At 43.7% G+C, this 25,058-nt stretch overlaps 1 protein-coding gene across 1 annotated transcript in view; it reads right to left on the reverse strand.

The window, feature by feature from the left end:
* Positions 1-25,058, reverse strand: part of UACA (uveal autoantigen with coiled-coil domains and ankyrin repeats) — an 845,278-nt gene that overhangs the window by 82,934 nt on the left and 737,286 nt on the right. Inside the window, exon 17 of the mRNA XM_044077695.1 lies at positions 13,193-13,345. Within this exon, the coding sequence (XP_043933630.1) occupies positions 13,193-13,345 (153 nt within the window). The remainder of the gene's footprint in view (positions 1-13,192; positions 13,346-25,058) is intronic.

The raw sequence follows: 25,058 nt of genomic DNA on the forward strand, positions 1-25,058 counted from the left end.
GTTATTCTTTCCTGTGATGCTTCAAAATTTGGTCTTAGCGCAGTTAAACTTCAAGAGGGCAGATCAGTAGCCTATGCATCAAGATCACTAACCCCAGCTGAGATGCAGTATGCTCAGACTGAGTAGGATCTTTTGGCAACAGTATCTGCATGTTCTATGTTTCATGATTATATTTATGGTCGAGCTATTCAGATTGAAACTGACCACCAACCTCTAGTTACTATTCTTAAGAAGCCTATGCATTCCGGTCCAGTGAGATTAGAAAGAATAGTGCTCAAATTGCAAAAGTACAACTTCATAATGGTCTACACAAAAGGCGGATACCTTATCCAGATTGCCCAGAAATACGACAGAACAGCTTGATGCAGAGAATTTGATGTCCGTGAATAATTTTTCTACCACTAGACTTGATGAGTTGAGATCACACTCACATTGATCCAATTTTGCAGAAGCTCAATCACTGCATTAATGTTGGATGGCTGTTAAAGCAATCTTTACAAAGATGAATTCTTGATGGAAGATGGCATTATTTTCAAAGGTCCTAAAATTGTTGTTCCTGCTTCCTTACAACAAGAATATATGCAGATTTTTGCATCGAGGTCATCCAGGGTCCGCATCCACTAAAAGAATAGTGAGAGAATTAGTATTTTAGCCTTCATTACCAAAAGACATTGACAAAATGCTTTCTTCTTGTTCAGTATGCAATAGTACTAGATCGTGCAAATAGAACCACTTCAGCTAAGTCCAGTTCCTGAACTAACTTGGTCAACAGCTGCAGCTGATATCTTTGAGTGGAACAATCAACATTACTTGATTTTTGTAGACTCTTATTCGAATTGGTTTGAGACTGATCTACTACCTAACATCCACTGCTGTTATTACTAAGATGAAACGTCATTTCTCTGTTCATGGTAGTCCACACAAAGTTCTTTCTGACAATGGTACTCAATTTACTAGCCAGTTGTTTCGGAAATTTGCAAAAGCATGTGGCTTTGTACATGTCACTAGTAGTCCTGAATATCCTCAGTCAAATGATCTAGCTGAACGTACAAATACAGAGTGCAAAGTAGTTACTTGAAAGGTGAAAGCATGACAATACCAATGTTTTTTTGATATTGCTTAATCTCAGAAACATACCCAGTGACGCTATTCTTGGCTCACCTGCTCAAAGACTACTTTTCAGGCAAACTAGAACTACGCTACCCCATTACATTCAGTTTATTAAAGCCTAAAACCCAACAATAAACCATCAAGGCTTAATTGCTTAAGAAGCGTAATATCCAGAAATCTAGTTAAGACAGATTAAGCAGATTACTTTGTCCGCTGAGGGAAGGAGAGATGGTACAAATCCAGACAATGAAAGGTTTTGATTGAATTGGACAGATTATAGGCATCTGTGCCTAGCCAAGATCCTACCTGGAAAACTTCAAGGGTGTGGAATACAGGAGGAACCGTAGATATCTTCCTGTACCAGAATCATCACAACACTGCTTCTGTGATGCAGACTTCAAATCTAAGAGTGAATCAGTTTTCATACCAGAATGTGTTCAAAATTCTGATTCCATTCCAGAAAATGTTCCAGACATTCCACAGGTCAAACATTTTGCAGAGACAGTTCCAGTTGCTAAATCTAATTACCAGTTTTTATGTCACACGATATGGACGAGTATCAAAGCCTAGTTAGAAATATGTAGCAACATGGACTTGATTGTGTGTATGTATATTATATATATATATATATATATATATATATATATATATATAAATATATATATATATATATATATATATATATATATATATATATATATATCTATATATATATATATATATATATATATATACACACACACATATATATCTATATATATATATATATATATATATATATATATATATATATATATACACACACACATACACACACACACACACACACACACACACACACATACACACACACACACACGCGTGTGTACTTAGTATTGTTTAATGCATGACCAAAAATTACCGGTGATTTCTGCATGCTAAACAGACCCTTAGCGTTATATGATCCACTTCTCAAAGAGGGAGGATGTAAATCAGAATTGGAAGTGAAGTGTACTGTATCTTTAAGAAGCACGTCAAAGCTGTACGTGCACGTATAAATTCCAGGCATGTGTACTCCGTAGTGCCATTTTGTAACAGCAGCCAGAGTGAGAGCAAGCATGATCGCAGTTGTTAGTTTGTATACAAGTTGCTTAAGTTAAATCCAGTAAACTTTTATAGTGGATGCATTTGTATAAAATAAAGCTGCTTGAACAGAACTCACAAAGACGCTTCTATTGTGCCCAAAGTAGGAGAGTGACACCTGGGGAGCCATAAAGATGTCTTCACATTCTCCTTGCCTTTGCAATTTTTCTTCCCGGTCTTTTCTAAGGTCTTTCGATGCATTCATATAGCTACTATGCAATATTTTATCTGCTCTAAATATTCTACCTTTTTACAGCAACTCCTGTTCTAGCCTTAACTAAATACTCTGAGCTGGTCTTTCCCTTAGCACTCACCATCTCTCTCTCTTTACATATATTCTGTTGTCAATCCCTGGTATGGAAGACCGTCTCTAACCTGCAGACCAAACTTCTGCTTGGCCTAATCCCACTTTACTACCTCCTTTCTCTAGTTATTTGCTCCAAATAAGGTTTTTGACCCTCTGGCACTAAAAGGAATACTGAGGTAGTATCTGGACCCACTTTGGTCTGGTGGGATCTCCTGGGTGGCTGTTTTTAATATGAAGCTTGAGACTGTACTTAACACCAAACTTGGCAAATGGGATGGAACACCAGAAAGGGATACAGTATAGTTGACAGAGAGAGTAAGGGGATTGCATACCCTGTGGATATCATGTCCAATATTCATCTTCTGATTCTGATGACTTCTTATGTTGGTACATACATAAACAGATGACTTCTGATTACCTTCAGACTGCAGCAATCAAGCAAAACCTCCAAGCGTTCTGGTGCTCAATGGAATGGAAACAGTGGATCCCTGATTCTAGTATCAGTTCCTAGCATCAGGTTGTTGATGATCACATAAATCATCTCCTTGTCTAAGCTGATTCTTTTCCAACTGTTTAGGTTGCTGCTTGTTGCATCCAATTCACCTCTGACATGAACTCTTGCATCTTTGAAAAGCAGCAAGGAGGAGACAAATTTAATGCCAACAGACAACACCAACAGCCATGAATATCCTTCCTTTTTCATTTTCTCCCAACATTTTTGTAACCAGATATAAAAAAAAATCAGATTAATAGGAATAACAAGGAAAGTCATCATGGAAGTCAATGCAAAGTCAACTAAGTACAGCCAGAAGTGATGGCATACAGTAATTCTGACACCTGCTGACCTCCCTGCACCATCCACTGCATTTTGAACAAGACGCATGGTGAGGATCTCTGTGTCAGACGCATTTTCCACTGTCCAAGCCATCTGGTCACAAACAGTACATGGAAATCTCAACACTTTTGCCTGGTAGCTACGTGTCCTCATTGCAAAGGTGGAGGATGCATAGACTTGCTTCCCAAAAATGTTCTAAAGTCCTCAACTCTATCTAGAGGGAAGGCTGCAGGATTCTGTGTAGTAGGATCCTTATTTTAGGATGACCACAGTAACAATGCAGCGAAATGCAGGATTCTGCACCCTTCTTCTCCAGTCAATGTTCTGCATGAAACATTCAGTCCCCTCACCTTGCTATGTGGTACCAGTTATGGGTGAATTATGGCAGGATACCAACATTATCAAAAGATGAAGACTGAGTAACTGGCAAACCTTTTGAAAGTGCCAGCCTTGGTCACTTCCAGACTGGACTTGTGCAATGCGCTGTTCCCGGGACTGCCTAATATTGAACTTGACTGGTTGCAGTTGGTGCTGAATTCTGCATCCAGGCTACTTGCTGGTAAATGTTGTTACCAACATATTACACTTGTTCTGTGTGGTCTGCATTGGCTCCTCATCCCGTACAGGGTCATTTTCAAGATTCTGGTATTACTGTATTGTGTCCATTCATGACCTTGGTCCCTGCTAACTGAAACAGATTATGCTCTACTGCCCTAAAAGGTCAGTGCACTCAGTATCTGAAAGGCTGCTTACAGTTTCATGGGTTAACTATGAATGTTCTGGTTTCTGATCCTTTTACTATGAGGACCCGGATCCATGTCAACTTACTGAAAAGCAATTAAATGAAAGTCATAATACTGAATGTACAATGTTGAAATATCAAAATGTTAAATGTTAAAAATCTAAATACCTACTCCCATACATGTGTAGAGAGCTGAACTTACCCACACTTGTTTCGGAGTTTCACAAACAGCAGAATGATATTTGTTGTCTGGCTAGGTACTAACATGGTGTATATACATAGTACATGTATGCTAATTTGTGGGTATTTAGAGTACAACATTGTAAAGTTTCAGCATTTTCATATATTATATTCAATATTATGTTTTTGGTATAGTAATATTCTATAAGCTGTCATGTATCCCAGGCCTCAACCTGTGGAATTCACAACCTCAATGCCTCCATGAATGGTTTTCCTTGACTGGCTTCAGAAAGGCCTTAAAGATACATCTATTTCATCTAGCTTACAAAGGAGTTTTTTGATCTCAAGTTTATACAGTTTTTAGTCTTGCTGTTACTGATTAAGAAGTTATGTACTCCCCATAACGTTCCATCTGAGTAGGTAAACTTCATTTGTCAGCAACCTATGGGTTATCGGATCCACATCGGATCTGAGCCGGCAGTTTCCAACAGCTAAGATCTGAGCCCCAAGCTCCTCCCCCTTACCCATAACTCCCTGCCATCCCTTCCTGACCTCAGATCGAGTCTGCCTAAAAGCAAGACCTGCAATCACAACCTGCCTAGTGTAAACTGGATACAATCCACCATGAAGCAGGAATATCTATGAACATCCGAAGAGGACAGGGGGACACAGGGACGGTTGCTGACAAATTAAGTTTACCTACTCAGATGGAGCGTTATGGTGAGTACATAACTTCTTAATCTGAAGTAGTTAACTTCATTTGTGCATCAACCTATGGGACAGAGTCCTCAACTACCTGAATCTTGGGAGGCCCTTATGGAAGGATGTTCCGGAGCACTGCGGAGCCAAAGGATGCTCTCCCTCTGGAAACTAGATCCAGCTTATAGTGGTTTATAAATGTATGAGAAGAAGCCCATGTGGCAGCAGAGCAAATGTCATCCAACGAAACTCTAGCTCGTAAAGCAGCAGAGGTAGAAACAGACCAAGTAGAATGGGCATGGACTCCATGAGGAGCAGGCCGGCCAGAACTCTCATAAGCCAGGTGAATACACTGGAAAATCCACCTGGACAGTGTGACTTTAGAAACAGACTTCCCCAAACTGGACTTAGCAAAAGACACAAACAGCTGGCCTGATTGCCTATGACCGGCTGTCCTGTGCAAATAGAATCTTAACTGTCTGTGTACATCCAAAGAGTGTAACTTGTATTCGCCTTTATTTTGGTAATTGGGAAAGAAGACTGGCAAATTAATAGACTGGTTGATGTTAGATTCGGAAGCAATTTTGGGCAGAAAGGAGGGATTGGTCCTGAGGAATACCCTATCCTTGTGGAAAGTCAAGTACGGTGGCTTGGCACAAAGGGCTTGAAGTTCCGAAACCCTTTTTGCCGAAGTAATAGCAACCAGAAAAGCCGTTTTCCAGGATAAGAATTTGAGATCTACCGAAGCAGCAGGCTCAAAGGGAGAAGCTGTTAAAGTCTGGAGTACCAGCGATAAGTCCCAAGGAGGAATTACATCCTTCACCGGAGGTCTTAGTAAGAAGGTGCCTTTTAAGAAGGCCCTACACAATCTGGATGAGGTCAAAGGGCCAAGATCACATCCAACAGGGTAATGAGCGATTGCCGCCAACTGGACTTTGACTGTGGAAGAGCTAGCACCCTGATCAAATAATCCTGACAGAAAATCCAGCACAGCTGGTAAGGGATTTGGAAAAGGATCTAGTTTCTGATGTTCTGCCCAAATAGAAAAGCGTTTCCATTTGCTACGATAAACTTTCCTAGTAGACGGCTTGTGAGCAGTAGGATCGCTTTGACCGGGGAAGAGATACTGGGAGTCCTAGCTAACAGTGGAACTGGATCAACCAAGCCGCGAGCTTGAGGTTGTCCAGGTTGGGGGCCGGCAGGCCCAAAGGGTGAGACATCAGATCCGGGACAGGATCTAGAATCCAGGGAGGATTCACTAGATGAGACCATAGATATGGAAACCATGCCTGACAAGGCCAGAATGGAGCAATGAGGATTATTGTGCTCCCCATCCGTCTGGCTTTCTGCAGAAACGTCAGCATCAGGGGAAGAGGCGGGTAAGCATAAAGTAGACCGGGTGGCCAAGCATACACCAGAGCGTCTCTTGGTGATTCCCCGGGTGGGGGAATTAGAGGGAAGTAGGTGTTGCACTTCGTGTTTGAAGGAGAGATGAAAAGATCGCAACAAGGTTGACCCCATTTGGAGAAGATCTGCTTCGCTACTTTGGGATTCAGAGACCACTCGTACGACGAGAGGATGGTGTGACTCAATTTGTCCGCTAGGATGTTGGACCGGCCCGGCATGTGCGTCGCTATGAGAAAGCGGTTCCCCAAACGGTCTATCGCCCGAGACTCCTTGTCCGGGGGATGGACCAAGGGACTCTCCTTGCCAGTTCCCTTTTGGTGGCTGCCGCCACCAACATGGCATCTGAGGGGGTTCCCTTACTCCAATGTGACCTGTCCTGGGGGGGGGGGGCTAAGAATTCTGTCTGGCCTCTTAGGGACGGGCTCCACAGTGTCCAGCTCCTTCCATGCCCTGGTAGTGATCAGATCTACCAGGGGATCGGCTGGAGGGGACACCCAAGAGGTAGACGGGCCTACTTCAAACGCCTCCAGGAACACGGACATGTCCGAGGTAGGCTTTGGGGCAGACAACCCCCCTCTGATCCTGAGCATCTCCATGATGTCTCCAAATGAGACGTCTTTGGGGGGTGATCTTGGGGAACCTTCCCCTTCCTCCAAGTCCGTGTCCTCTGTCAAAGACTCAGGGGAGTCCAAGTGCCTCCTTTTGCACTTGCGTTTGTGAGGAACTTCCTCGGGGGGAGCTGTCCGAGGAGGCCTCACCAACCACATCCTGTTCCAACAAGGGAACGATCTGGGACGTCTGAGCAGGCTGTCCATGGGGCCGGGTGATGGAAGTTGGACCCGTTTGTGAGGGTGTGCAGGGTGGAGCGGAAGCTAAGGCCGGGGGCCCGGAATCCCTCGATAGAACCCTCTCCACCACGTCGAATGCCGAAGGAGAACCGCTCTCCCTAGGATCTGAGAGCAGACACTCCCTCGGATCCGACGAGCAGATCCTGGCCGGAGCCGATGCGATTGGATCCGAAGGGCCAGTACGCTCTGACCTAGCCGGAGCCGAAGGCATACTGACCGCCTCGGATCCGAAGCTCAACTCTCGACTCAGAGAGCCTGGATCCGAAGAAAAGGGACCCGACAGGCTTGAGGGTGCTGTCGGCACCGAAGTACCCGACTCCATCGGCGCCGACATTCCCCCACCTCTGACGCTACTCGGCTCCGTAGACCCCGAACCCGGAAAGCGGGTCGGGGAAGGAGCAATCGGGGCAAAAAAAGGGGTCGACCCCCCCCCCCTGGAGGGGGGGGGGCAGGAGCACTCCCATCTGCAGCTGGGCCTGGAGGAACCTTCTCGTCATCCGGTCCAAGTCTGCATCTGTTAGGCTTCTCGTGGACCTAGAACAGGCCACCGATGCGGGACGGGAGTGCCGCCTCGATGACCTCGAGGGAGACCGGGCCTCATCTTCCTCCGGCCCCGGTGAAAAGCTGGGAGAACAGAGCCGGGAAGGAGAAGGCCCGGAAATCCCGGGGGCAGAAGCTCGCTTGGCTGGTGGGGCTGAAGCACAGGCTTCGGCCCGCCACTTGTGGTGTTTTTCTCGGCGCTTCTCCCTCCTGGCTTCCCTATCCTCCTGGCCCAAGGTGGGAGGTTGAGTCCCGGCCAGGGGAAGGGAAGTATCAGTAGGCGCGGCAGGAGCCACGGAGGGACCGGAGGACAGAGCCGAGTCCGGGGGCAGAAGTCCCACCAGAATCAGCTTCGACCTCTGGTCTCTGATAGCCCTGGGGCTGAACACTGCACAAATAGAGCAGCCAGAAGACAGGTGTTCAACCCCAAGGCATATAACGCACACGAGTGTGGCCATCAGCCGGGGAAAGCTTATGGCCACACTCGGTACACTTGGAGAAAAAAGTTTTGGCGGCCTCAGACATAATAAACTAAAAGCACACATACTAGGTCCCAAAACCACACACACACACACCCTAATGCTCTCATGAGAAACGGGGGAGGAAAGGCTAACAATTACTCTAAAACTAAAGAAAAGGTAACGCACACAAAAAACTCACTCAAAAACTTTAACTATAAACGAAAAAGAGAAGATTTTTCTCACAGAAAAACTCTTGAAGACCTGGAAGCTCGAGATCAAGCTGCTGGTGTAACCGCGGCAAACTAGATCTGAGGTCAGGAAGGGATGGCAGGGAGTTATGGGTAAGGGGGGAGAAGCTTGGGGCTCGGATCTTAGCTGTTGGAAACTGCCGGCTCGGATCCGATGTGGATCCGATAACCCATAGGTTGATGCACAAATGAAGTTAACTACTTCAGATTGATTGTTTCACTCATTTTCAACACTGCTTTGTTAAAAAGCACCTATGTTAATACGAACTTGAACCAATTTTTGATTGCATTATCTATAAAAGTGTCCTCAAACTTGGAGTCATTAGAGGGTGCTGCTGGATAACCAGCTTCTCAGGCATCACAGATGGTCTCTAAAAAGTCACATGGGAAGTCCATGTGTGAACACCTGCACAACCTCCTGGCATGCCCCCACCAGATGGGAACTATCAGGGGAAAAAAAGACGCAAAGATGATTCTGGCTCAAGACACCTCTGTGTTTCAGGTGACAACTGTCAAGTCTTCTGTCCAACTACATCTCAATCTCTTAGCACAAGAACCTGGACAATGCTAAAAATAAACAGGGGGACAAAGGCCCAAAATCAGGGATAGATTTTAATTATAAACAGAGAAAGTTACTAGAATAAAAGGTTTTACATTATGAAGCATTTTCTGAAGGATACAAAGTCTAAAAGTCATTATTTAGTGAGACTTCAACCCTCACTGATTTGCCAGAAAACTATAAATTGTATGAGGAAAATATCAAAAAAAGAGGCAAAAGGCATGACATTCTGCAAAACTCTGGACAGCTGAGAGGCAGTGTGTTGTGAAGTGGCATGAGGCTCAGTCACAGGACAGAAAAGGTGTCTGGGCAGAAAGGATAGTGCAAGCAGGCACAGAGGACAAATTCTCAGGGAGAGCTGAAACATTGCGATACTGACTGGCATCAGTATCTGCTCATGCAGACTGCCAGACACAGACTTCTGTTAGCAGCCATAAAGCAATGGCACATAGCCTCAAAGATGAGTGACTGTCCAGTGTCAACATTGTTGCAGTGGCACTCAGGCCTAAGGACTTGAAAGTCAAAAACTAACCATGAAATCATCATCAGTAAGATCAATGTGAAAGTCAGGCCTTAAATGACGACGCTAGAGTCTGGAGCCATGGAGATGGCATCTAATCCATCTTCTCTGAGCCCTGCAGCATCCACAGTGTGACTGGCAGCCTCTCAGCAATCAGCACATAAACACAGCCCACTGAGGATGTGGAAAGTACAAAAGTAAAAATTACAATGTCCCTGACCAAGTTTGCAGATGACTGCAAGCTGGGTACTGTCTTAAAATTCCCTTAGTGATGTGAACATCCTCCAAGAGGGCCTTACCCAAACTAATGACTGGTGCCAAAATCATGGCCTCAAACTGAGTGCCAAGAAATGCATCATTATCCCCCTTTGGGGAAAATGTCATCCCCACTAATTATCACATTAATAACGTAATAAGCATGCTATCAGTAGTGAGGGACTTGGGCACCCAGGTTGATAGCAACCTGACTTTTGACCACCACATTGCCTCCATTGTACGGAAGGCTTTTTACATGGCCCATCTCATAAATAAGGGTATTTCATCCAGGAACAAGGAGGTTATAACATCCCTGTACTCCTCCTCCCTTATCAGACACATTGAGTACAATGCCCCCTTCGGCATGTACCTTGCCAAGCACATGCAGCAGTTGGAGAGACCACAGAGGTTCCTGACCAGGAAAATCCAGGGTTAAATACCTATCCTATACGATAGGCTAAAAGTCCTGTCCCTCTCCACTCAGTCTCATACAGACTGCTCAGAGGTGACCTGTGTCTGGCATACAAGGCCATTTCAGACCCAGCCTTGATGGAGTTGTTGCATATCCGTAAGACAAACTCCACTCGCACAACCCGCACGCAAGGCCTTAACCTGGTCTGTGACATGAACTTGTTGGCGGGATAGATTTGCGTCCCAAAGACTCCCCCCCCATCTGTGGAATAGACTCCCTCTCCATGTCAAGCAAAGTACCTCTCTAGCCCTCCTTTAATAGGAACCTGGACGACTGTATGGGAAACAGAAAATATACCCCTGGGATCCCACCTGTATCCCTGTTGGACGGGGAAACAAGTGCTGACTTTGAGGGAATATGGGAAAAATTCTTGGCTAGGCTTATAAGGGCCTCCAGGCCAATAGCCTAGTATCATCCTATGAACCTATAAAAATACAACAGAAATTCACTGAATGTGCAGTTTCTGTTTGTGCGCTGGCAGTGGTATACTGTCTGCAGTGTCTTCTCTTTCAGTAATAGCTGGATGATCACAGAGTCAGCACATTTATGTAAGGAGGAGTGAAGCCCACTGTGATGATGAGGGGTGTTACCAGCTATGCCAGAAGAAGTGAAGCAGTGGGTGTGCGGCATGTGCCAGCCCGGTTGGAGTTTTGTGGGGAGGTGTGTCTCATGTGTGTGTGTCAGATGGGTTTGTGCAGATGCTTCTGTCGAGAAATGTATTTGTGAAGCTGCTTGTGTTGAGGATGTGCTGGCCATGTGTCCTGCTGGACAGAGAAGTGTACATACGTGTCAGACTATTACTGTGGCTGGTTGAATGTGTGCGTTGTGGCAGGGGATGCTGGAGGAGAGGAGGTTAAGCTCAGCCCTAGCTAGCTTTTAGATAGATATTCTGGAATTGAGATGCCTGGTTTGGGCCATGGGGATTGTGTCTTGCAGCTCCGGTCACGGCCTGGGACAGGATGTCTGTGGGGATGGGGACTGGGTGTCGTCCTGTACTGTCCTTGGCAGTGACCTAGCTGCTGCCCTGGAGGAGTGGAGGTGTTGGGATGGTTTTGTGGTTTCAGATGCTGTGTCACATCTTGGTGGGTTTCTGTCCATGTGTATGTTTTGGGGGGAGGGTGGAGGTTTGGTGGCCAGGTGTGTATGGTGTTGTTTTGTGGTCCAGCACTGAGGTGGTGTTTTGGGGCCGAGTGGGACAAGAGTCTCAGAGGCAGTACAGTTGGTGTTTTGGGCCTGGTGTGGTGGGATCACTTGCCCACTTCATCTTGTCTGGCTTAGGTGGGTGGCCAGGGAGTGGTGTCTCTTAGATCAGTCTGAGGGGTGTGGTGGGATTGGTTGGGTGCTGTTTTTCTATGTCTGTTTTTTCATCTATTCATCTATGCTGTTTGGGTGCCTCCTGTGACCGAGGCGCTAATGTTTATTGTAAATAAATGTTTTCATGTTCTTTTATTTATTATTAAATATATTTGAATATTTCATTGTGGCTGCTCTTTTAGAGAATGTTTTAACCTCAGCGTACTTATATTTATTTTGTGACACTGTGGCTGCTCCTGGAACCCTTGCTGCATTCTCAAGACACTACCATTTGTATTAGTATTAATTTTTCTCAGTATAATTGGATACCCTATTAAAAGACTTAGAGTAGCTGGCTTTGGAATGTCCTGGTGGTAGTATCTACCTTATAGTCTGGGCAGAGAGGCATAGCCAGTAAATCTGTATTGTGTGTGTGTGCCTCTGTGTGTTACCTGGAGAACACCAGTTTCACAGAGAGGGTGGTGGAGGACTTGGCCTGGAACACTTGTCTGAGGACTCAACTCTATAGCTGTGCCAGTGGGAAGTCATATTGGGGGCCTGGAGAGAGAGAAAGGGAAACCCAGATCCCAGACTGAGTGCGTTCCCAGTGTGTTCTTCAAGGAAATTGTGCTTGGTGCAGAGAGCTGCATCTGGAAATACTGTGTGTACCTACCGTTGTTCCAAGTGAACGCTCCTCACCAGTGTCAGTGGTGAGGATTTAGGCTCCTTGATTACTGGCCCGGGGGGGGGGGGGGGGTCACACCCCTGGATTGAAGCTTTGACCTTTTTTTCATCCAGTAGAAGCTTTAGCCTGTAGTACCTCTGGGATATGCAGTGCAAGTACCTGGCACTGCAGGGAATCATCAATCAGCAAGTAGCTCATGTGCTGCTCAAGTCCTTCAGCATTTTATGAGTTAATACAATTGTTAATTTGAAGGCATGGACACTAACAGTACATAAATTACTGATGCATCTATTACAGTGGTTGAGTAGCTTAACAGTTCTACCTACTAATTACCACTGTGCAAGGGTACATTTGCCTGTTCAAAGACATGCTGCAAATATTTTCAAAAAGGATATGCAATGGCTGAAATGTTCAATACTAGTGGCATTTCTGGGTTTAATAAATGACAAATGGAAGAAAGGTTCCCAAGATTTATTCTGTCATCTGCCACAACACCTTTTATGAAATTCATATATTATGACATGGACACCATTTGAAAAACTAAATTTCAAAGTTCAGACAACTGAGTAAATCACTTTTTGCTAGATATTTTTGAATAATGCACTTTTTACATGCAGCTTGTTTGTTTGTCTTTCGGCTTTTCCCGGTTAGGGGTCGCCACAGCGGAACTCCGGTCCGCTAATGATTGGCAGTAGAGTTTTACGTGCTGGCTTGCCAGGCCTAACGCACAACCTTCAAAGAAGAAACGCCCGTTCACACATGTTGGCACACAGAAGACGCTCTGAGAATCGAACGGGCAACGTCAAACTGTGAGGTGACAACTAAATGACAAAAATATATGCAGTAATAAGAAAGAGTGATACAAAGTGCAGGTTTCCAAAAATACAAACTCTAGTTTAGATTACTCACAGCCAGCTGTTGCTGAAGGTTTTTGACTTGGTTTTGGAGTGTTTCAATGTGTTGGTTTTGTCTCTTTATGGGAGTATTGCTGGTGTATGTCAGTTGAGAAAGCCCATTTAGTGCCTGCTTTAATTTTTCTGCATCATCCAGAAGTTCTCTTATCTAGAGAATGGGGGAAAAAAGGTTCAGAGTAAATGTGTATTAACAATACTGCAAAAAGGTATAGCTGCTCTTATTTCATATAAAATTAGTAGTTTAATCACTTGGCAATGTACCTTCAAATATCTTTGTTAAAGAACTCTGAACAAACCCCAAAATACTAGGGGGAGGGGGACAAGACCCCATATCAGAGATGATTTTTAAACATTGCCTTAATTCACTTAAAAAGTCAACAGTTTTGCACCAACATGCATTTTCTGTACAGTAAGAAGTACAAATATGTAATGACTACCATTACTAACTGTGGTTTACCATAAAATCAAAATTATTATGAGAGGAAAGGCAAAATTATGAATGTTTTGTAGAATCAAGAACTCTTCAGAGATATGTACTGCAATGCCTGACCAGACACTGGAATAACAGTGGCTAACACTGCCACTTCAGAAATAGTACAGCTGAGAGTGTAACTCAATTAACAGCAGAACTTCCACAAATGACAACTACTACTTTAGTAGGTAGTACTAAGGGATGTTATAAATATATTATGCCTTAACACTAACTACCTAACTAGAGTGATTGGCATGTCATGTGATACACACCAGTAAGAAAAGGGAAAATGAACTACACTTAAACATGCCATCCATTTGAATGACAGACTGATTCAGTTCTAAGTACACTATAGACATTGAGGAGAAAACCACTTGCAAACAAAATCAGTCACATAAAATAATTACATCTAGTCTTAGCCAGGACATATTTTACTGTTACATCAGTGCAGTCCCCCAATATTAGGACAAATTAAATCCTGCAAATTCATGTTATTTTTCAGTACAGACACAGCCTAACAAGTTATTTCTGGGCAAACCTGTTGTAATCAATCCAGTTAACCAAGAAACTACAACCAAGTTGAAAACATCACCTATCAAACCTGAAGCAAGTGAATTCCCTTGAAAATAATGATAAACTCTAGAAAGACTCCTTTCTCCCAACTTGAGTTTCAAGGAGCTGATATGAATGCTGTATATCAAAGTAAACAAGCCTTCCTGTTTCTTCCAGTACCTGAACTGGGCTCCAAACATTGAGCCAGTGTCAGAGGATCGGGATAACTGCATCAGCAGGAAAGATACTACTCAGTGTGACAGGGCTCAGTGAGTGCTACCAATCTAATTCCTCCCTGATCAACAGCTCACTGTCTATCACCAGGTAGAAGAAATTAATATGTTGTGTTGGGATCGTGTAGGCATTTTCAAAATTCAGTGAAATACACAGCATCACAAACAATTCTCAAATTCACAAGACTTCAGAGTTCATCTCCAGCAGCTTGGCTTGAGCATCATCATCCTCATCCATGCCGACATTAACCATGTCCTTCAGCAGCTATGAGGATAAAGAAGCTGAAAACTTAGTACACCTCTTTATGAAGTGGTCCAGCTTGTTGAATGCCTGGTCACAAGGTAGGCCAACCAGTGTGTGTTTTGACAACTTCTGTTACTTCTGTATCACTAAAAGAATGAACATGCGTCATATATCACTAGTGATACTACCAACATACTGAAGATGCTGATGAGAAAAATAAAAATGCTTGCGGGAAGTGCAGCTGACTGCTCTAATGTCATGACAGATACTACATTACAGGCCACTAATTCATTTCTTTAGGATCAAACACAACACAAAGGAGAGCAAGAAAGTAATATCTAGACTGGTAGTACTTAACAGATTAGTCATTCATTTTCAAAACTGAGCACTTCAAAACATACCACTGCAAGAATGTAACCCATATCTAATGCACCCTTGTAAAAAAAAAAAAAAAAAAAAAAGTTCTGTAGAAGACAAATACCACAGGAAATAAAAAGTGCGTGTTGAAGGAACATGCAAGGCAAAAAGGAAAAGATATTGATTACATCTGCAATACATTTTTATCTAAAACTTGGCCCAGAATCTACACTAAGATTTAGGGTTATGCTGCAACTCCAGATTTTCAGGGAAGAGGACAACCTAATCAGCATTCACCACAAAACACACTCCATGCAATACTTAAAACATTCTGACCAATACAATCCAAGAAATACATTTGTGAAGCTTAATTAAAAGTTAGGATGCCTGAAATTTCATTATCAGAATACATTTTACAGCCCAAGCATTGGGAAAATCTAACAGCCAGGCTGAAAACGCACATTTAAACAACAAGCTCTGATGTAAAATTTTGTCAGGTGTTAAGTTTATAAATTAAATAACAGCAAACACTCTTATGAGTGAACGTTTTCAACTGAGTTTCTGCTGCCAGCATCTTGTATGGGACTGTGGTGCAGCAGGGAAAGGGAATTTGTCCTTACCCCACTGTTGTGCAATCTTGGAGTTGGTATACATAATTAGCAGGGGTCCCCTGCAAAAAAAAAAAACTTAATTTTTGTTGTTTTTGAAAATTTTAAAGTCGATAGAAAATGATAGTTCTTTTGATGGTCAGCATTTTGAATGATATACTTATGTGCATGCATGTATATATAGATATGTATTTCAGTTGCTTGAATCACATTTCATCAAAAAGAAAAAAAATTGAGATTAGATATACACATATATATATATACAATTATATTTCATCTGAATGAATCACATTTCAGCAAAAAGAAAAAAATAACCAACATAGTTGATCAAAAAGACGCATGTCACTGAAAACAGAAATCACCAAAAGACATTTAAAGACAATTTCATATATACTAAATATACCTCCAAAGGTTTTTTTTTTTTTTTTTTTTTGCAGGGAAACCAAGCACTCCTATGCCCCCATATCTCAGTTACTTAAATATACTAACTGTACAGTTACACAACCATGGACAACAGAGGAAGCGCTTCACACACAATCACTAAACACAAACTTCTTGAGAGAGAAATACAACAAAACTGTGAACATTAGCAAAGTAAAAACAGTGAACAACACTAAATTGCATTGTAATTTCTATGATCTAAAACCATGGCAGCGGTGATTTTCTATAGGTTCATAGGTAGTTACTAAACTATCGGCCCAAGAGCCATTTTAAGCCTTGCAAAGCTTACCCCAAAATTTACTTAAATATTGCTGACTTGTCAATACCCAATGGAATTTTACAAGTTGCAATATTGGGCTTGTATGTGTTAAGCATTCACAGGGTGCTCCTGTCCATTAGGGACACAGGTGCCAAACCAGAGGAAATTTGAGATTTTCTATCCAATGGTCCAAGATATGTTTGAATAAGGTTAGGGATAAGTTTTGCTTCACAGGGATGGGAAGCCTGTTCCAGAGAAGGGGTTACATCTGTTCCTCCAATATGTTCATGTCCTGCTAATGTCACAGGCAAAGTTTAGGTCCTTAGAATGGGTATTTCTTATAGGTTCATAGGTAGGTACAAGGCTATTTGCCCGAGGGCATTTATAAGCCTAGCCAGAGTGTGTCGGCTTTCACCGCCCCATTGATTAATTAACTGATCCTCTGTCAAGCAGAGCCAATGAAGTGATACCAGGGGTGTATTTTCTGTTACCCATCCACTTGTCAAGGTTTCTCTTGAAGAGTGTTAGTGAGGGGCTCTGCCTAATGTAGATTGGAATTTTGTTCCAAAGCATGGGGAGTCTCTGTGACAGGAATCTATCCCTCCAGCGTGTTCTATTTATTGTTGTGGCGAGGTTTAGCTCACTAGAGCGCGTGGCTCGCAATGACTTGGATTTCTTTAGGTGGAGCATGTCCATCAATTCTCAGTTGGACATGGCTTTGTAAGTCAGGCAGAGATCACCTCTGAGTAAGCGATATGCCACTGAGTACAGCCAGAGTTTTTTTCAGTCGGGCTGCATAGGACATATGTTTGAGGCCAGTAATCCTTGAGGTACTTTTGTGGTCTTCCCAGCTGTTGGAAGTGTCTTGTGAGGTACATCCCAAATGGGGCATTGTACTCTATGATGGGTGTGATGAGTAGAGGGGCACTATAGCCTAATGTATTTCTAGACGCGAACCCTTTAGCAATTAGATGGGCCACAAAGGATTTCCTAACTACTTTGGCAATATGATTGTCAAAGGAGAGATTACTATCTACCTTGGTCCCCAGATCTCTTATTACCTCTTCTGTACTAAGGGGGCTGCCACCTATGGTAATTTGTGGGTGTTTTGTTTTTCCCAAATGAGATGACTATGCATTTTTTGGCATTTAGCTTGATGCCATGACTTTGACACCAGGTGTCCGTCTCAGTAAGGCCCTTTTGGAGGATGTCCGTGTCAGCTGGCTCCCAATTTGCAGTCATCAGCGAACTTGGTTAGCCATAGTCCTCCTGTGTTTGCCTGCACTTCTGAGAAGTACATGCCAAACAGTAGGGGGTCCCAGGACCCAGCCTTGTGGGACACCACTTGTGACTGGTTTAGAGTCGGAGCTGGAGCCCGCTATTCTTTCTGTGTGAGTTCTGTCTTAAGTATATTTTGTGCTATTTTGCACTAGTTCAGTGCATATCTGCGAATTGCCACTTAGATTCTTAACACAGCTAAAGAAGGCTTTGTGGTTATCTTTTGAATCTTTGGCTATTTTTCTTTCGAAGTTAGCCTTGGATGATTTCATGAGGGACCTTAGTTTCTAACTGATACTGATGAGGGATGTCTTTCCTTCTTGGGATTTGCTTTTATTTTTGAACTAGTTTCCTCCTTCTATTGTATTGCCTGTTTATGGAAGGGGTCCACCAAACTGGTTTCCTCCTCTTAGAGGAGTGAGTCTTGGTTTTGCTACGGACGGCATGATCCATGCATCCTTGTAGGTGCTCAGAGTGCATTTGTAAAGGTTTCTGCATCTTGGGCAGCGTTATCCTTTGGCGTGGGGGGCTGTAAAACTTACAACCTCTGAATTAAGTAAGGTGAAGTTTGCCATAGAAAAGTTTTTCACTGTGGTTTCCTTGGTTGGGGGTGGTAGTGTGGTGTGGACATCCACAGTGATTAGTTTATGGTCTAATCTAACCAGTGACGGGTTGACCTCTGGTGTGGAACACCTGTCACCCATGTTGGTGATGACCAGGTCCAATGTGTTTTCACCTCTGGTAGGGGAGTTTACCAGCTGATCCAGGGCATTTGAGTTGATAAATTCCAGGAAGCGCTGGACCTGGGAGTTTGTACTTGAGTAGGTTTCCCAGTTAACGGTAGGGTAATTGAAATCGCCCAATATCAGGGTGTTCGGTAGGACCTTCAGATTTTCCAGCGTCTCCAGAAAGGCGGAGTTGTGGTCCTGGGTCATAAAGGGTGATCTGTAGTAGGCCACAATTTGCACTGCAGATTTGCCCGATGTTAATTGTGCACGGATTATCTGTGAGGTATCATGCTGTGCCACTAACCTGGAGGTGTAGGTATCCTTGATGAATATGGATACACCCACACCTCCTTTTGTGTTTCAGTCCATGTTCTGTGGCCGAAATGTGTGGTATGAGTTGTAGCCCGGTAGTGCTGGGGTGCTCTGTGGAGCCTTGAACCAGGTTTCAGTTACTGCACAGATGTGGACGTTCTCCATCTTCTGCATCCTTCTTGTTTTTCTGCCTAATCCATCCAACCCACTCCAAAACTGTAAGTTAAGACAGGAAGAGCAAATTGGTTTATAGGTTGAACTTTGTTCCTAGTGGTCAATGCTGTTTTCAGGATTAATTTAAGTCTTCTAAAATATTCCTGAGTTATTTGTATTTGTCCAAATTTTATTTTAATCCTTCATCAATTCCAAAATATTTATACACTTGCTCTTCCTCAAGTTCCTTTATATCACAATGTTTTCCCAAAATTATGGCTTCGTGGTGCTGCAGATTTCTGCTTTAGAGTTTGTTTTTGCACATTTATCAAGACCACAGGCCATTCTCGTATCATCTGAAAAAGTTTTGACTACTTGCAGTTTTGCTTTCTGTTCTTCATATCATACACAAAGAGAAGATGAGAAGTCTTTACACTTTGTTGTTTTCTGGGATACAAATTATAGTCATGACCTAATCTGTTAAGCAGACAGCTCAATGGATTAATGGCAAGGGTAATCTCGGAGTAAATATATAGGTTCATAGGTATGTACCAGGCTAAAGGCCCTGGGGCCTTTACAAACCTAGCCATAGGATTACCCTGGCATTGTGCCACCCGACCTTAGTTCCCAGTGCCTCTGTCAAGCAGAGCCACTGGAGCCATCCCCGGGGTGAACTTTCCACTTCCCGTCCACTCATCATGACCTCCCCCGAAGGAGGGTCAGCGAGGCGATCCGCTTGACATGTATGGGAAGACTAATCCATAGCACAGGCAGTCTCTCTGTTATGAACCCTTCCCTGCAGTAAGCTCCACTGACTGTGGTAATGAGGCTGAGGTCTCCGGATGGTGTGGTGCAAAGGGACCGCGACCTCTCCAGATGCAGCAACTCCAACAGAGCTGGGTCAGACATGGCTTCGTAAGTCAAGCTGAGATCACCTCTAAGCAGGCGACATGAGACAGAGAACAGTTGGAGTCCTCAGAGTCCGTCCATATAGGACAACCATTTAAGTCCTAGGATCCTCCCTGCGAGGTACCCCTACGGTCCCCCCCCCCAGCCACCGGTGTCCAGCGAGGCACATGCCAAATGGGGCACTGCACTCAATGATTATCCCAATGAGGGAAGAGCAGAGGGAGACAATGACAACCTTCTTCCCAGATGCAAATCCCCCAGTAATGAGATGTGCAACATAGAAGGACACCCCCCCCCCCGACCACAGTGGCAATGTTGTGATCAAAAGAGAGGGTTGTGTTCCCAGACCTCTTATGTCTTCTGTGTTCAGTGGACTACAATCAATGTGGTAATTCATGGGAACCAGGTCTTTCCCAAAGGGGATAACATTTTTTGGACAACACATTTTTTGGTGCCGAGCTTAAGGCCATGGCTCTGACACCTGTCACCGGTCCCAGCGAGGCCACTCTGTAGGATGTCAACACTACTCGGGAAGTTAGTAATAGCTCCCAACTTGCAATCGTCCATGAACTCAGTCAGCCAGAGTCCCTCCGTGCCAGCCTGGACATCAGAGAAGCAGACACCAAACAGGAAAGGACCCAGGACCAAACCCTGCGGGACTCCACTCGGGAGTAGTCGGCAGTCTGACTTGGAGTCCGCTACTTTCACACTGTGGGTTCTATCTGTGATATACACACACACACACATGCACGTGTGTGAGATGTGGGGATGCTTGACCCCCCTGCAAAAAAAAATAAAGGAGAAGAGCCATGTTGGATATTTGCTCTTCTGCATTTTTGATGTTTTTTTTTCAGTCTGTAGGCACTCAATGTTATGAGTGCCGACATTTCAATAGGGAGCCATACACGAATATGGTATGAAGGTTTGTATCCTTTTATGAAATGGAAAATAAAAGAAACAAGATAAGTTAGCAGTTAAAGCTTTGAAACCTGCGTTGCCTGGAGGTGCAATAAACCATTTCAGAGAGTGATACTTACTCTCTTCCTCTTTATATTTGCTGATTTCTGCTGTCTTTTGTATCTCTCCAACCAAGAAACAGAATCTCATAGCTTCAAGATTTCTAGGTCAGCAGCACATGCTAAGCTAGATGAATCATATATGTTGTGTCACTTAGCACATAAAGTGCCATCTTCTGCATAAAAATAAATTGGTAAATCAAACTAGTTCACACATTTCTTCACTGGTGTAGTTTGTCTCTAGTGGCTATTCAGGTAGACACTCACATTTACAAGGTGTGCTAATTAACATGGTATAGGCAGGCATACACCACATACCTATATATGTTTATTTAATTTGTGCGATGTGATAGCCTAAAACTTAATTTTATTTAAAACTGGAATATTTACTGTGGTCCATCATTATACATGTTAATTAATTCTTCTTCACAATGTCTGGCTAGTCATTTTTTTTCCTTAGCACCATCATTTACGAGTTTCATTTAGTCATGAAAAAGTATGCTGTCCAGAAAACATGTTAATTGCCTAAAAGGGATCATTCAGCTGATATCCCAATTCCTTTAAGGCAAAAAGGACGAGCTGACACATCTGGTAATATCCTAAGTCATAGGAGCCTCCATAGTTAGACACACAGACGCACTACACTTAACTGTCCAGATTTGTGCCTTATAGTTTTGGTTTGTTCCTCATAAAATGTTTTTTTTTTCTGGCAAATCATTAAGAACTGAAGTCACTAAATAATGAGACATTTGAATTACAGACTTCATATCCTTCAGAAAATGCACAGCAATTCATTTTAATGCAAAATCGGTAATTCCAGCAACTAAGCTTGTACGAGCAATATTTAAAATCTGTCCCTGTTGTTCGATCTTTATTTCACCATTTTTTTCTGGGTTTGTACAGATTTCTTGTGCCGAGAAATTGAGAGGTATCATGCACAAATGACACATATCCCACAGACTCAGTGTGCCAATAAACCACAGCCCATAAGGCAAACCAGCGTATCCAACACACTAGTCACAGGTGACTCTATAGTCAGGCACACTGATGTCACACTCATCAGGCTAAACAAGGAGAAGGTTACTGTCTGCTGCCTGTCAGGTGCCAGGATCTGCCACATAACCCACGCACTCAGGTCACTCCACAACAAGTACAAATATGACTCTGTCATTGTCCATAATGGTGTGAACGACCTGAGACATACATGACAAGAGACATGGAAGAGCTCTCCCATCTTATAGCCCAGGCAGGTATGACCCTAGCCCCGAGTAGCATCCTGCCATTGCCCAGAATGATACCGCAGTACAAGAACAAAATGATCGACTTCAACAATTGGCTAAGCTTCTGGGGTCATTCTAAGGGGGTCCAGTATCTGTCTGCCTGGGACAACATGGTCAACAGACCACGATGCCTTGCCAGAGATGGTCTACACCTGTCATCCCTAGGATTCCGGATACTGGCTAAGGCTCTTGCCGCCCCTATAGTGCCTTTTTTAGGCAAGGTTCAAATGACAAATTCACCACTGTAACAGGAACAGGCAAGCAAAAACTGAGGGCAATGTTACTCAATGCTAGAAGTCTAAATTTCAAAATGCACTCACTTGAGGCACTCCTTAAAATGGAGAACATTGACATCTGTGCAGTGACTGAGACCTGGTTCAATGCTCTAGAGAGCACCCCTGCATTACCAGGCTATAACTCATACCACACTTTTCGGCCATCTAACCTGGACCAGAACACCAAAGGCGGAGGTATGTCCATATTCATTAAGGATATCCACACTTCCAGGCTAGTTGTGCAGCATAACGTATCCAAGTGTAACTAACTCTGGGCAAAACTGCAATCCAAATTGTAGCTTGCTACAGATCCCCCACCATGCCCCAGAATTCCCACTCCTCTTTTCTTGATATACTGGAAAATATTAGGGTTCAACCAAACACCCTAATAATGGGTGATTTCAACTACCCCACTATTAACTGGGAAAACTACTCATGTACCAACTCCTTTGCTCAATGTTTTCTGGAATTCATAAATTCCAATGACCTGGATCAACTTATCCACACCTCCACCAGGGGCAACAATATCCTAGACCTAGTCATTAACAACATGAGTGACCGGTGTTCCACACCTGAAATCAACCCCTTATTGGTCAGATCCGGCCATAAGCTAATCACCCTAGAAATCAGCATCCTGTCCCCACCTACCATTAAGGAAACCACGGTAAAAATATTTCTCCAAAGCCAACTTCATGCTTCTTAAAACAGAAGTGTTGAACTTCATGCCACCCATGCAGATGGACAATACAGTTACGACTGCTGCATCCTACACAAATGCACTCTATACACACTTACACGAGTGCATGGATCGTGCTATCCCAAACAGAACCAAGACACTATCCTCCAAAAAAAGAAAGCCAATCTGGTGGTCCCCTGCCATAAACAAACTCTACAACAGAAAGAAGAAACTGTTGCAAAACAGAGTAAAATCCCATGAGTGGAGGATCTCCCTTGGTCAGCCTCAGTAAGAAGCTGAGATCCCTTATAAGTTCCTCCAAAGCTAGCTACGAAAACAAAATTGCCACGGATTCTAAGGGCAACCACAAAGCATTCTATAGCTATGTCAAGAATCTCAATGGCAACACCCAGATCTGCTCTGAGTTGCAGCACAACGGCACAAAAATTGCAGCATCAACTGATATTGCCAACATCCTGGCAGACAGGTTCAGTGCTAACTTTACCCCCCTCTCACCCCCTAAAGGGCCCATATCTATACAGGAAAAATGCAGAGTCCCTGTAATCACATCTATGCAGGTAAAAGCTGCACGTTCTAAAACCAAAAACACAGCATCCATGGGACTGGACAACAACCCAGCCTGCGTTTTACATGAACTTCAGAATGAACTGGCTCCCCACCTAAGCACCATGTTCAATCATAGTCTCACGTCAGGCTTTTTGCCCACTGAATGGCGCAGAGCAACAGTTACCCCATTCCACAAAGGAGAAGCCACCACTGATCCTAGGAACTATCGCCCTATTAGCCTGATGAGCCTGGTCTACAAGGCCATGGAACGTATCATCACTAGGCATAAATCCCTATGTCACAAGACGGGTTGCCAACTGGATCACTGGCAGAATCCACACTGTAAAAGTTGCAGACTCCAAATCTGACTTCAAACCAGTGAAGTACAGTTTTGTACCTACCATAAATGTAGATGTCCGATAGGTATGCATCTGCAGTCGTAACATATGGGTTGTCCTGCCTCAGGCAGCCCTTCGGTCGACCGGATTCCAAAGTCTGGGTCTGGCCTCAGCTGATGTCGCACTTTCCCCGACGTCAGAGTGTCTGGGGTATAAAAGCATCAGCCGACGCCATTTTCCTCAGTTTTTCTTCCCCCAGATGCCAGGTGCCCTCTAGGAAGGCTAAATTTGGATAAAGGCTGAAAAGTTCCAAATATTTGCAAATTATATACATATATAAACAAACAAACAAACAAATACACCATAATAGATTCCCCCAGCTAGCTGAAAGAGGGGTAAGCACCCTAGGAATACCACAGAGGGGAAGGAGGGTGGGTAATCCTGACTGCAGATGCATACCTATCGGACATCTACATTTATGGTAGGTACAAAACTGTACTATGTCCTTCAAGGATGCATCTGCAGTCATAACATATGGGTAGAATACCATAGCCAATCTGGGGGAGGAGGTACTAAGAGAATTATGGTGTAGCTAAGATCCCCTGCAGTACTGCAGTTGCAAACCCTGCTCGGGATCTGGAGTATAAAGGTAGATTGTAATGCTTGGCAAATGTATGCACGGAGCTCCATGTAGCAGCTTCTAAAATGTCCTTGGTAGCCACCCCTCGTAGGAAAGCTGTAGTGGTGGCTGTGGCCCTTGTGGAGTGAGGCCTGATATTTTCAGGAACTGTCTTTCCATGAAAGGAGTAGCAAAAACGAATGCAATTTCCTATCCATTTTGAAATTGTCTGTTTGGAAATTGCTCTTCCTTGCACCCCAGTTGCATATGCTACAAAAAGTTGGTCAATTTTTCTGTTAGTTTTAGTTCTGTCCAAATAGTAGCGTAGTTGTCTGTGTATATCCAAGGTGTGCAAAAGTTTTTCCCCTTTGTTCTGTGGGTTAGGGAAGAACGTAGGCAAGTGAATAGCTTGGTTCAAGGATACCCTAGATACCACCTTTGGCATGAAAGTAGGATTGGTTCTCAGTGACACTCTATCCTGGTGAAAAATAAGAAAAGGCTGCACTGCCATTAATGCCTGTAACTCAGATACTCTTCTTGCTGA

Source organism: Protopterus annectens, chromosome 7.part0, assembly GCF_019279795.1.
Source record: "Protopterus annectens isolate FY-2018-M chromosome 7.part0, PAN1.0, whole genome shotgun sequence".
Classification (NCBI taxonomy): Eukaryota; Metazoa; Chordata; order Ceratodontiformes; family Protopteridae; genus Protopterus; species Protopterus annectens.